Source organism: Hibiscus syriacus, unplaced genomic scaffold, assembly GCF_006381635.1.
Source record: "Hibiscus syriacus cultivar Baekdansim isolate YM2019G1 unplaced genomic scaffold, ASM638163v2 tig00117005_pilon, whole genome shotgun sequence".
Lineage (NCBI taxonomy): Eukaryota > Viridiplantae > Streptophyta > Magnoliopsida > Malvales > Malvaceae > Hibiscus > Hibiscus syriacus.
Genome location: NW_024063519.1, coordinates 1,245,129 through 1,258,643, shown reverse-complemented (window position 1 = coordinate 1,258,643; position 13,515 = coordinate 1,245,129). Strand labels below are relative to the sequence as shown.

General features: G+C 34.6%; 1 protein-coding gene across 3 annotated transcripts; it reads left to right on the top strand.

The window, feature by feature from the left end:
- Positions 1-1,132: 1,132 nt before the first annotated feature.
- On the top strand, positions 1,133-13,178 carry LOC120195131 (phosphoinositide phosphatase SAC2-like). 3 transcript variants are annotated; one of them, XM_039197234.1, is made up of 16 exons: positions 1,133-1,601; positions 2,440-2,644; positions 2,728-2,893; positions 3,539-3,761; positions 4,196-4,272; positions 4,570-4,757; positions 4,860-4,957; positions 5,062-5,195; positions 5,294-5,419; positions 9,499-9,847; positions 10,136-10,257; positions 10,434-10,514; positions 11,210-11,380; positions 11,611-11,748; positions 12,372-12,462; positions 12,697-13,178. In XM_039197234.1, the coding sequence occupies exons 1-16, from the start codon at positions 1,521-1,523 to the stop codon at positions 12,808-12,810; spliced, it is 2,364 nt and encodes a 787-aa protein (XP_039053165.1). In that variant the 5' UTR covers positions 1,133-1,520; the 3' UTR covers positions 12,811-13,178. The 3 variants fall into 3 exon arrangements, with proteins under 3 accessions (XP_039053165.1, XP_039053163.1, XP_039053164.1); XM_039197232.1 differs by having other exon boundaries at positions 1,137-1,601; positions 10,434-10,547; positions 12,697-13,173; XM_039197233.1 differs by having other exon boundaries at positions 1,137-1,601; positions 10,434-10,547; positions 11,623-11,748; positions 12,697-13,172.
- The last annotated feature ends 337 nt before the right edge of the window (positions 13,179-13,515 follow it).

Below are 13,515 nucleotides of genomic sequence, written 5' to 3'. Positions count from 1 at the left end.
GTTTAAGTATTTCCCCAACGATGTTTATTGGCTTACACCAACTATTTCTAAAGAATGGTTACCAAATCTAGAATTGTGTAGGAAGTTGAAGGATTGACTTGTATATAACCGAATTCATACTGATATGGATGATTCTCAAAGAGAGCAAGATCTACCAAAAATTTGTGACTACTGCAGAGGTAAAGGTCACAATAAAAAGTAATGTCCGCATTTTCTTAAATATCGACATAGACGATAAAACCTTCATAATTGTGTTTAATTCATGTTTTTAATTACACTATTTTTAATTGAATTTATGTATTTCTCTAAATTTTTATCTTTCAGTTCATATTTTTCAGATTTTACTTTTTTATGTGTTATTTATGTATTTTCAACATCCTTATTTTCAACTTTTTAATTCATACATAATTACAAATTATTCATAAATAACTTTACTTAAGTAATAAAGACAAATTTATACATATATTTAAATTATAAAAATAACAATTTTCATAAATTATTTTAATTTTTTCAGCCCTCTATATAATTCGTTTATAACGTCAGATTGGTAAGTCTTCATATTTATCTTTCGTCTTCTTCTTCTTCTCAAATCACATACTATTTTTTTATTTTTTTCATCCCTCTCTAGAAGTTGTTTATTACATCGAATTGGTAAGTCTTCATTATTCTTCTCGATTTTCATAATCTTCTTATTCTCCTCTTTAACTTTCTTCATCTACTTATATTCCTCAACTATCGACATTACTATATGCTTACCCACTCCTCATTTGAAAAGGGACTTGAATATAAATCGTCACAGTTGGATTCGTAAAACTCATAAACATCGTTCGCCAAATTATACCCAAATTCTTCCCACTGATTCATGATTTGATTGTAATAACTTTTTTCACTTCTCACATATACATCATCAACTCACTCATATTTATATATAAAAAAACTCAACCTAACTGTCGGAACTTGTCACTTCCACATGACTAGTTCCAATGGAATTTAAAAATATATATGCCTATTTCATAATAAAATATAAAAACTAATGCCTATTTTACAATATTTGAAAGTTTAGTGCCCAAAAAATATTTTTGTATATTTTAGTGACCGTTTTTGAGTTTACCTTTTCTATTTTATTAAATATTTATTGTTTCATTCATTCATATCTATGATTACTGGTTTCCTGGGTTAGTTTTTGTGGTTGTTCTACTCTCTAATTGCTCTGCCTTCTCGATCTCTCTCTTCCTCTTGTCGACAAAGCATAACGTTTTCAGATTCATTTAGACTAGTTTAATTTAATTGATTATTTTCCTTTTTGTACCTTTGTTTATTTCTGGTAGCTCGTGGTTTCCATGATGAATCATTGAATTGTGACGCATTTGTCCGTTTCAAAAATATTTGCGTTTATATCACATATATGGTAGAGTTTTTTTTTCTTGTTGTTTATCTCTGCTTTTCGCGGTTTATCGGTGATCTGTGTTTTGAGTGAACCCGAGCTTTGAGGCTTGGGGAACTGAGGATCCGAAAAGCTAATGGCAGGTGAGAATGGCAGTGATGCTGGACTCCACTCGAGTCCTTATCTGCAGAAATTAAGACTCTACGAGACTCGCTCGGTACTTTTCATCTCTCATCGTATATAAATACGTGTATATATACAGTTATACACGTGTATGTACATGTATCACATTGCTTGTTTATACGGCTGTTGGTTAATTATTTTTTGTCTTGTTTGCTTTGATCACTGTAGTTGCTTAATCTTTTTCCCTTTCTTATGGCGACTTTGTGCTAAATTATTTATTTATTTTGGAAATTTTGAGCATAAAAGATGCTTTTGAGCTTTCGCCTTCAAAGCTGCTATGTGACATGGTCTGATTTTGGAATGATTTGAACCCTTTTGTCCATTAAAATTTGAAATATTTAACAATGGGTGTACAATATCTGTTTCAGAAGAAAGAATCGCCGATTAGTTCTTTGGGACGTATATTGAAATTTTTTGTCTTTTGAAATCAAATAGAACTGGTTGTAATTTGCAATACCAGGTTTAATTAAACAGTTTGACTTCTGTTGTCAAACTTTTGATTGTTATCAGCAGTGATTTGGTTTAGTATGCATTCGGAGTTCTTTACATATACCGTGATCAGAACTTTTTAACATTTTTAATTGGCTTATTATAGTTGGAATTTCCTTTTGTAATCAGTTCTCTTTAATTGCAATCATCCCCTATTAAGGGTGCTGTTTTTCCGAATCTAATAAAGTTGGTTCTTTACTCCTGAGATTCTATATTATAAGACAACTTTTCACCCCCCCTTCTTTTTTCCGCTATATTGCTGATAGGAGGAATACAGCTACCTTTTCCTTTTGCTCTTAAATTTCTTTGGGCTGATAGTATGTGGTTTCCATCTCAATTTCAAAATATGGATTCAACGTTCATGAATTCCTTCTGTGCAACAGAATTTCTATATGATTGGAAGAGACAAGAATAGAACTCTTTGGAGGGTACTAAAGATTGATCGATCGAACCCTTCCGAATTAACTGTTGTTGAAGATTCTACGGCATACTCGGAAATTGAATGCTGTGATCTGTTAAGAAGGATACACGAGGGAAACAGGTCCTCGGGTGGACTTAAATTTGTGACAGCTTGTTATGGAATCGTTGGTATGCAGTACCTATCAGGATCTACACCTTCCCTCTCTTTCATTCGTGGTATAAGCTAATTAATTTCTCCCTTTTTAATTCAGGGTTTGTGAAATTTTTGGAATCTTATTCCATGATGCTGATCACCAAAAGGAAGAAGATTGGTGCAATTTGTGGCCATACTATCTATGCCATCTCCAAGAGCGAGATGATTCCAATTTCAAAATTTCCTATCCAATCCAATATGGCTTATTCTAAGAATGAAAAAAGGTCTTTTGTCAATTCTGCATGTAAATGTAATATGTCCTTGGTACTTAGAAGGGGACCTGAGATTATCACTGAGAGTATTCATTTTCCATTTGTATTTAGATGGGATGGTTCTATGTGGTGATTATTTACCTATTCAATTAATTATGTTTTCCGGGACAATAATTTGAGTTCTGGAGTTCTATTTTAAAAGTAGAAGAGTTCCATGGTGTGGAAGTAATCACTATACCATTTTTGTTGATACACCCTTAATGCTATACCATTGACATGGCCCTGTGCAATTGAAGCACTTTTTTGGTAAGTATCTTCCAATTTTTTATTTTTTATTTCATGTTGGAATGGTTATATCAGCTTTCCCCGGCTTAATGTTGCATCATCTTGATTAATATCATTTGTAGAGGCTACTGCAATTTCATTTTCTGCATATCTACAGGTGAAAACTTCATTGCTGTCTAATGTTAATATAACATGTTGATGAGACAAGGTATCATCGGGGTTTCTGGGGGAAATTGCAATCTCTTGCTTTTATTTCATTTTTAAATTTTAAGTGGTTGTCTTTATATCTATTCTTTCTCAATTCATCAAATATTAAATGTATTAACGTGTTCCGTCTTTTTTTTCTTTTTTCCTTTGTCCCTGTTGACGTAGGTACAAGAAGCTCCTTTCAACAGTGGATCTCACAAAGGACTTCTTTTTCAGCTACACCTACAATGTCATGCATAGTCTTCAAAGAAATTTACGCAGGAATGAAACAGGGCTTCTACACTATGAATCAATGTTTGTTTGGAATGAGTTCTTAACTCGAGGGATTCGCAATACTCTCAAGAACACTCTATGGACTGTCGCATTGGTATATGGCTTCTTCAAGCAGGTATGATACACTTTAGACTTTTTCTATTCATTTATTTTTGTGATAAATGATAATGGAAGTAAGATTTGCTGGAAGGTTATTAAGTTCTTGTAATTATATTATTTTCTTTCAGTTTCTATGTCTATTTTTCGCTTAAAAGATGTTGCTTTAGAGAAATCTAGATGCTATTTATTTATTTTAATCCTCGTATTGGGAGCAACCATCAAATTTTCAATTTCTTTTATTAATGGAGTTTCTTTCTCAATACTCTTAAGGACCATAATTGATCATTTATCAGGTTCTCTTATAACTTCAGCTACCATCAATGTGGTAACTAAAGATGAACTAGCATTGTTCTGTCTCAACCTTTTGCTCCACGAGCTCACTAGAAATTGTTTCCATTTGTTGCTAAAGTTTAGATCTAATGTTTGTTGTTTCCCTACTTTGATATCCAGGTGAGACTTTTTGTCTCTGGCAAGAGTTTTTTCTTGACTCTAATTGCTAGACGTTCTCGTCATTATGCTGGGACAAGGTTAGATGCTTTACAGCTACTGATTGAAATGCCTGATGGATTTATTTGAAGTTCTCTTCACTATTTCATTTGGCTTACAGTACATCTGGAGTATTAGCATCGTGTCGGTTTCGTTTGTCTTTGTGGTTTCACTTTGGTTTTGGTTTTATTTTGTTTTTTGTTTTTTTTTTTTTTGCTTATTTTAAGCTCCAGTTTGTGTTGCTCCTGTGAGATAATAAATAAATTGTTTTCTCACATACTCTTGTTGTTTATTTTGATTGACACTCTAACTTTTATTATTTCTCATCAATTGCATAGATACCTGAAACGTGGAGTAAATGAGAAAGGTAGAGTGGCAAATGATGTTGAGACAGAACAAATTGTGTTTGAAGATGTTAATGAAGGGTGCCCTTCAAAAATAAGTTCTGTTGTGCAGAATAGAGGTTCTATCCCACTTTTCTGGTCTCAGGAAACTTCACGCTTGAACTTGAAACCTGACATTATATGTATTAATTCTTTCTCGTTAAATAAAAGCACACAGAGAAATAAATATGCATTTCCACATAGCAACTATTGCAGATTTTTCTACTTTTGCCTTTTGCTTCTAGTATCAAAGAAGGATCCTAATTATGAGGCCACAAGACTACATTTCGAAGATCTTGATATGAGATACGGAAATCCAATAATCATCTTGAATTTGATAAAGGTAGCTTTGCACTGATCATTTTCTAGTTTCCATAAACTTTGTGACGTTCCTCTATCTGCAATGGTTTCCTGATTCATTCTGCTTTATACTCTTGTGATTAACAGGGGAGTGAGAAGAAACCTCGCGAAACTATTCTTCGCACGGAGTTTGCAACAGCCATCAGACTTATTAATAAAAGCTTATTCAAAGAGAACCGTCTGAGGTTCCTTCACTGGGACCTAAACAGACACTCCAGAAAGTAGTTCAATGCCCCATATTCCCATTTCTAAGCAAAATTCTTTCTTACTAATCTTTTCAAGGTTTGTTCACTTAATATAGGTTGACGTTTTTATGCAGAGCTACAAATGTACTGGCACTTCTAGGCAGAGTGGCTGATTATGCATTAAACTTAACGGGCATATTTTACTGTCAAGTAACACCAAATTGTACACAAGATGGGTTGTTGACTTTGTCTTGCTCAGTGTAAGTTCCATTAAATGCAGTTTGGCTAAACTATATTTTATAAATATATGTAGAAATCAGAGTAATTCTCTGTAATTTCTTATTCTTTTCAATAAGGCAAATTACATATTTATATACAAACCATCTCTCTAAAGTAGGAAACTCTAAGAAAGGAAAGATACTAATCCTAGGAGATATGATCCCTTAAAATAAGGGATTGTAGAATATTTACAGAATCCCTTAATTAAAGGATATTTACAGAATCATATATTTCTATAATTCCTACACTTCCCCTCAAGCAGGAGAATATACATTGTATAATCCCAGCTTGAATAGGAATTTATTGAAAACAGACTTTGGCAAAGCCTTAGTAAGAATGTCTGTAACTTGTTCTTCTGAAGGAATGTATGAAAGTGTGGTTGTCTATTTGTTAACTTGATCAGCAATAAAATGTCTATTAATCTCAACATGCTTTGTCCGATCATGTTGAACTGGGTTCTTGGAAGTTTGAATAGCATATTGATTATCACACAAAACTTCAAAGTGATCCTCTTGATTAGTGACAAGTTCTTTCAGTAGTTTAAGTAGCCAAATTCCTTCGCATATTCCCAATGCTAGTGCTCTGAATTCAGCTTCAGCACTACTTCTTGAAACAACAGATTGTTTCTTACTTCTCCAAGTTGTAAGGTTTCCCCAAACAAAGGTGCAGTAGCCACTAGTGGATCTCCTTTCAGTAAGGTCTCCAGCCCAACTAGAATCTGTAAAGATCTTAACAGTTCTGTCTTGTGTCTTCTTAAACATTAAACCGTGTCCTGGAGTTTTCTTCAAGTACTTGAGAATTCTATTTGTTGCTGCCATATGCTCTTCAGTAGGATTAGTCATGTGTTAACTTATCACATTTACAGGAAATGTTATATCTGGCCTTGTCAAGGATAAATAAATTAGTTTCCCAACTAATCTTTGAAATTTCTCTTTGTCTACTAAGGACCCATCTTCTTTGTTAAATTTCAAGATTGCCTCCATTGGTGTATCATTCGGCTTACAACCAAGAAAACCAGTTTCTTTGAGTAAATCAAGTACATGTTTTCTTTGGTTGATCACAAGTCCTTCCTTTGACCTTGCCACCTCCATTCCTAGGAAATACCTTAGCTTTCCCAAGTCCTTGGTTTCGAATTCCTTATTTAACAACTTCTTCAAATTGCAAATCTCTTTTTCATCATCTCCGGTAAGAATTATGTCGTCCACGTACACAATAAGGATAACTTTCTTATTTGTAGAAGTTACCTTGATGAAAAGAGTATGATCGGCGAGGGACTGCTTGTAGCCGTTTTTTAGGATGACTTTAGTGAACCTCTCGAACCAAGCTTTGGGTGATTGTTTTAACCCGTATAGAGACTTGTTGAGCTTGCACACCTTGTTACTTCCTTCAACAGACTTTAAGCTAGGTGGCAACTTTATATAGACTTCTTCTTCTAGTTTGCCATTAAGAAAAGCGTTTTTTACATCAAGTTGGTGTAATTTCTATCGCAATTTACAGCCAAACTTGGGAGTACTCGAACAGTATTCAGCTTCGCCACAGGTGCAAAAGTTTCTGTGAAATCTATCCCATATGTTTGTGTAAAGCCTCTGGCCACTAGTGTCGCTTTGTATCGTTGGATGCTACCATTGGAATTATACTTTACAGTAAAGATCCATTTACAGCCAACAACCTTTTTTCCTTAAGGAAGGTCCGTAACGGTCCAAGTAGCATTTTTCTCTAGTGCACAAATTTCCTATTCAACATCCCTTCTTCATTTTGAATCCTTTAGAGCTTCAACTATGCTTGTGGGAACCTATTCTTTATCCAAGTTTGCTGTAAATGCTTGAAAAGACGGCATCAATGAATTATAACCAGCAAATTTTTCAATAGGATGCTTGGTGCACTTTCTAACCCCTTTTCTAATAGCAATAGGGAAGTCATCTAGAGTAAGGGAAGTGGACTTACTGATTTCTTCTTCTATTTCGGCAGTTGGACCTAAATCCAATTCTCGGCAAGCATCAGATTGCAAAACAACCTCAGGAATATGTTTTCTTTTCCTTGTATAGAAACAGAGCTGTTTGATTGGTGTTGTTTGTGGAATATTTTGAATGAGAGTATGTGTATTTTCAGGAAGGGTATTTAAAGTGGGTATGGGTGAAGTAGTAATAAGTACTACCGGTGGATCAATGGGAGTAGTTACAGGTGATAAATCTGTAGGTAATGACAAAATTGGTGGCAATTCTGAAGGTTGAGAATGAAGAGTAGGAGGAGATACTTGATGTGGCTGAAAATCCTTCCATGTCTCCCCCTGAATTTCAGCTTGAGTGAAATAGGGATCCTGCTCATAAAATGTTATATCCATAGTGGTAAAAAATCGTTTTAAAGGAGGATGATAACATTTATAACTCTTCTTAAGTGAAGAATACCCAACCAGTACACACTTTAATGATTTAGGATCTAACTTGGACTTATTAGGAGCAATGTTTTGGATAAAAACAGTACAACCAAATATTTTAAGTGGAAGAATGGAGGAGATAGGTTTAAAATGGGGAAAGTATTGCAAAAATATAGATTGAGGTGTTTGAAATTGTAAAACCTTACTAGGCATTCGATTGATTAAATATGTGACAGTTAATAAGGCTTTCCCCCACAAATATTTTGGAACATTAGTGATAAATAGAAGAGAACGAGTAATTTCAAGGAGGTGTCTATTTTTTCTTTCGGCAATACCGTTTTGTTGTGGGGTGTCAACACAAGAATTGATCTGAACTATGCCCTTTTCCCTAAAAAACGCACCCAAAGACTTAGCAAAAAATTCACTGCCATTATCAGATTTAAAGAGCTGAATTTTAGACCCAAATTGAGTGAGAACCATGTTATAAAATTGGGTAAAAACACCAGCAGTTTCAGATTTATCTTTTAGCAAATAAGTCCAAGTTATTCTACTGTGATCATCAATGAAAGTGATAAACCACTTACAATTATCAGCATTCTTCACCCGAGAAGTGCCCCAAATATCACTGTGGATCAAAGCAAAAGGGTGAGAAGGCTTATATGTAGAAGGAGAATAAGTTGATTTAGTATGTTTGGCAAGAGAACAAACTTTGCAAGAAAAAGAATTTGGCCTTTTATGAATGAATAGAGCAAGAAAAACTTTTGCAAGATAGTGAAAACTAGGATGACCTAAACGATAGTGCCATAACTTAACATTATCAACTTTTTCTAAAGCGGTGAAAGATTTCGAGATTTCGGTTTTAGTAGAGGCAGAAAGAATGTAGAGACCATTCTGCAAGCTGGCCTTATCAATCATCTTCTTCGAGTTCAGTGTTTGTAAAGTACAATCAATATCATTAAAAATTGCAGAGCAGTGCAAGTCGGTGGAAAGTTTACTAACGGAAACGAGATTGCAAGCCAGATTTGGTATGAAGAGGACATTTTTAAGTACAATATGGTCATTGAGAATAACAGTGCCATGTCCTTCTATTTTGCACAAAGAACCATCAGCCGTTTTGACAGCTTTACCAAAGTTTGGAAAAAAATTGCAAAACAAATCCTTATTACCAGTCATATGATCCGTAGCACCAGAATCGTGGATCCAATTAGGGGTCGACTGGGAGGAGAAAAAAACTTTAGCATGAGGTTTACCTTCTGGTTCTTTCATGACCAGATTACCTTCTGATTGAGCAGCAGAACCAGAAAAATTTTCTGGATTCGAAGTGATCTCCGGAGTAGGAGAAGAAGTTGTGGACATCGTCTAGGTTGGAAAGAAACCGTAACCTAAGCTGATACCATGTAGAATAATTCTCTGTAATTTCTTATTCTTTTCAATAAGACAAATTACATATTTATATACAAATCATCTCTCTAAAGTAGGAAACTCTAAGAAAGGAAAGATACTAATCCTAGGAGATATGATCCCTTAAAATAAGGGATTGTAGAATATTTACAGAATCCCTTAATTAAAGGATATTTACAGAATCATATATTTCTATAATTCCTACAATATAAACATATGAAAATTCTTTTTTCTAATTATTTGTTTTCCTGATCATTCATGTTAACTATTTATTCTACTCCACAGGCAAAATTATGAGTCCCCTGCCAAGTCTTCGTCTGACAAAACTGATGATATTGATAAGTTTGAAACAGATGTTGCTAATGACAATGAGAAATGTAGTGAGACCGTAAAACATCCCATGTTTCAAACTGGAGTACTCAGAACCAACTGCATTGACTGTCTCGATCGCACTAATGTTGCTCAATATGCCTATGGATTGGTTGCTCTTGGACGCCAGCTTCATGCCATGGGCTTGACTGAATCCCGAACTATTGATCAAAATATTCCTTTGACTGAGGATTTAATGGGAGTTTATGAAACAATGGGTGACACACTTGCTTTACAGTACGGTGGTTCTGCAGCTCACAACAAGGTATCCAACAGATTTAAGGAGCTTTTGTTATCATTCTAAAATAAAATGATGATGATAAACACAATATGATTTTCATATTGAGTAAATGTCCCATACATGGTTAAAAAATTAACTTTTAGGGTTTTAAGATGGCAGAGTAAACTTTGGAACTTGTGTTAAGAATTTGGAGTGGCTGGACCAGTACCATGACAATAATGCTTACTAGTCGGGTGTCAGAGTGCTTGCACTGAAACCTTTGGTATAAGGCCCTGAGTACGATTTCTTAATCTTCATTTTCATGTTAAACAGATATTTTGCCAAAGGAGAGGCCAATGGAAAGCAACAACTCAATCCCAGGAATTCCTTAGAACTTTGCAACGTTACTATAACAATGCATATATGGATGCGGAGAAGCAAAGTGCCATCAATTTGTAAGATAAAAGCAACCCTCATTCTTCATTTTGTAGTTCTTCACATATGATACATAGGGTGTGTTTGGTAGGCATAGAAGTTCCAGCACGATGGGAGTCCCCCCTCTGCACAACCTCATTGCTATCAAATACTGTTATACTTAATGATTGTGATGGTTAACTATTAGCCCATGCAGGTTCTTGGGTAACTTTCAGCAACAAGAGGATAAACCAGCGCTCTGGGAGTTGGATTCAGACCAACACTACTGTGTGGGAAGGCATGATCCTAATCTTTGTAATGAGAATGCTAGGGATATTGAGTCTGAATTCCAAATACCTTTTATACCAAATTTCCTCTGCCATGTATTCCTTTTAGACTATATGCCACCATATAATTTTAGTTCTAGATATAATATGAGGACGTCTTCCAATATTTTAATGTTCTATGATGAAAGTTGTCTGTAAATCTAATCTCTGAACTGCAAATGCTACTTATACCAAATTTCAGATTCCAAAGATTTCTTTAAACTACATGCTGCTATAATTCTAGTTCTAGATACAATATGCATGTTTTCAGCTATATTTTAATATTTTTATATACAATCTTGTATTTGTAAATCTACTCTGAATTGTGAATACCTTGTTTTCCAATTTTCCTTTTTAGACTATATGCTGCCAAATAATTCTAGTTCTAGACATAATCTGCAGAGGTTTAGCAACATGCTGATGGTTTTATGTTTATGATGTTGTATTTTATAAATCTTTTAGGTTTTATGGTTTTACCACAATGATTGTTTTGAAAACTGCATTTTCTTTAAACGGTACAAGTTTTTGGCGATACCAATATTCTTTCATCTGTTTGTTATAGATCGGTAAAATATAGTTTTGACTTGCTGTTTTAATGCCCCCGTTTAGTATCCTAACCTAACCTACCTTGCAAAAGCAGTTAATAAGATCATTTTCAAATATATAGGCCATCTTTTAAAAGATCACTGTCAGATGGCAACATTGTCACTGAAACGGACTCTCCCTTGGGTGATTCAAATATTGGACACCATCAGCCTTTGTCTGAAAATAGAGAAACTTTGCGTGGTCTTTCTGAGTCCACGCCAGCGATCACAATGTCTGAAATTTCTTATTCCAGGTGCGATTGTGTATATATATTTTGTTCCATGTAGAGTATCTTACTGATTGTCTGTTGATATAATGAAACAGAAGCTCTTGACTTGTAATTTCTTCTGTGACTATAGTTATTGCATAGATTTATATAAATGTTACATCTAAAGGTGTCAACATATAAAATTTAGAAATTTATTGGTGCCTGTACCTAGGAATTATGATGACAGATCATCATTAAAATAATTTAACTCCAAGAATGTCTTGCAGGCAACTTTTCGGAGAAGAGGACCAGGTATATTATGATGAAAATGGTAATGAATGTAATTGCACTAATTTCGATCTGGAATGGCTTTCATCATCAGGAAATTCATGTGATGAGGATATTTTTGACAGGTAAACAAATTCATCTTCAATTTTATTACTTTAAAAATGCAGGATGCTTTTCAGATGACATCTTTTTTCTCTGAAATCAATAATACCAGCCAGTCAAATTATATGTTCTTTCTTTTCACGGCTAACACCGCACCATTAATTTGAGCAAAAGCCATCTACTTCTCTCTGTTGATTATTTAACAAAGGGAGGTAGATTAACATTTTGTCATTATGCTGTAGGCTAATGACATAGGAGAACTTTCTTATTTACTTTCTTTTAGGTGCTTATACTTGTACATTTGTCGAATAATTGTTGCTTTAACTTCTTGAATGAACACATTTATTCCAAGTGTTTAAACTTGAATAGAAACAAAAAAACTATTTTAGATATCTCGACCAGAGATGGAAAATTTCTTTCAGAAAATGAAAATTGCTACAAATATGTAAGCATTTAGACCAGAATATAAAATCTGAAACACTTTTCAACATGTCCCTCTGGATTTCTATGTCTACCTACACTTGCCGCTGTCTGGCACCTTTCCAAATTTACTCTGATTTTTTTGAAATATATTCCAAATTTACTTGCATTTGAAAAAATTTCGTTCGACTTTTGAATTCACATGAATCTGTATTATTGCTCACAGGTTTACAACGAGGTTATCCTCTGAAAATATTGGTGCTGAACTAAATGTTGGTATGACTACATCTCCAAGTGAGTCCGGTTCAAGCATAAAGGTCGGTACTAACACTTCTATAATTTGATTAACAACCATCACTTGTATGAATTGAGTTGCTGGGCGTTTGCAATAATGCCCAAGAGAGGCTCATCATATATATATCACACATGATACAAATTATCTACAAGCGAAAGCAATATTTTTTAATTTATTCATAGGCTTCTAGGTCTCCTATATATCCATGTGATATTTGCCTACGCCATTGGTTGACAAGCCTGCTTTATATGTTTAGGGAGGGTACCGAACTGCATCTGAACTCAGTATTCTGGATGAATTTCCAGAGGGCTTTGTGAATTGGGTAACTCATGGAGATATGCTTACTCCTTTAAATTTGACATCGAAGTAGCTTCAAGATAAAAAAACATTTCCCAACCAAATCGAACTCATCCAAAGGATGTGAGTTCATTTCAGTTTAAAGTAAAAAATTGTGAGATTAAACTGTGAAAGAAGTGAGAGTTGTGGTGACTTGCGTTGAGGTTAACGCAAGTGAGGCTGCCCTGAGAAGAAAAGAGTTGTGGCTTCTTCCGATGAAAAAAGTAGGTTTCAACTAGGGATACCAGAACAGCATGGTAAATTTCAACCAGGGATGGCAATCAAGCAGGCCGGGGATAGGTTTTGAAGGAAGCAGAACTGGTACATTGCTGTGATTTCTTTTGGATCTTTGACCAACTCAGTCTGCAAAAGACTGTAAACGTTAAAAGGCACAGGTTTCTCCCTGTAAATACTTCAATATTCTTAAATAGATGATTCCTTCTTTCGACATTTTTGGCATGCTTGTATACGTTATTAACTTTTTTGGGTAAAAATACTGAAGTACCGTAACTGCTTTCAAATTTTATCCCCGTGTTGTAGACTTCATAATCTGGCAGCAGCAGTTGGCGAAAGCCATAGATGGCCCAATTGGTATGTGACTAACAACCCTAAGATTCTCCTCGAGAGTTTTTCGAAGGTAAGGGAATAACCTATTTTTGGTTATATTGAGGGAAAATGCAGGCTGTAGTAGAAACACACGAATACCTGAACGAGTTATACTCTACATGGAACGAATAGA

Coding starts and splice junctions, on each gene's coding strand:
- LOC120195131 (XM_039197232.1), top strand. CDS start 1,521: ATGGCAGGTGAGAATGGCAGTGATGCTGGACTCCACTCGAGTCCTTAT. Junction 1,602..2,439: donor GACTCTACGAGACTCGCTCG/GTACTTTTCATC, acceptor TCTGTGCAACAG/AATTTCTATATGATTGGAAG. Junction 9,848..10,135: donor GTTCTGCAGCTCACAACAAG/GTATCCAACAGA, acceptor CATGTTAAACAG/ATATTTTGCCAAAGGAGAGG.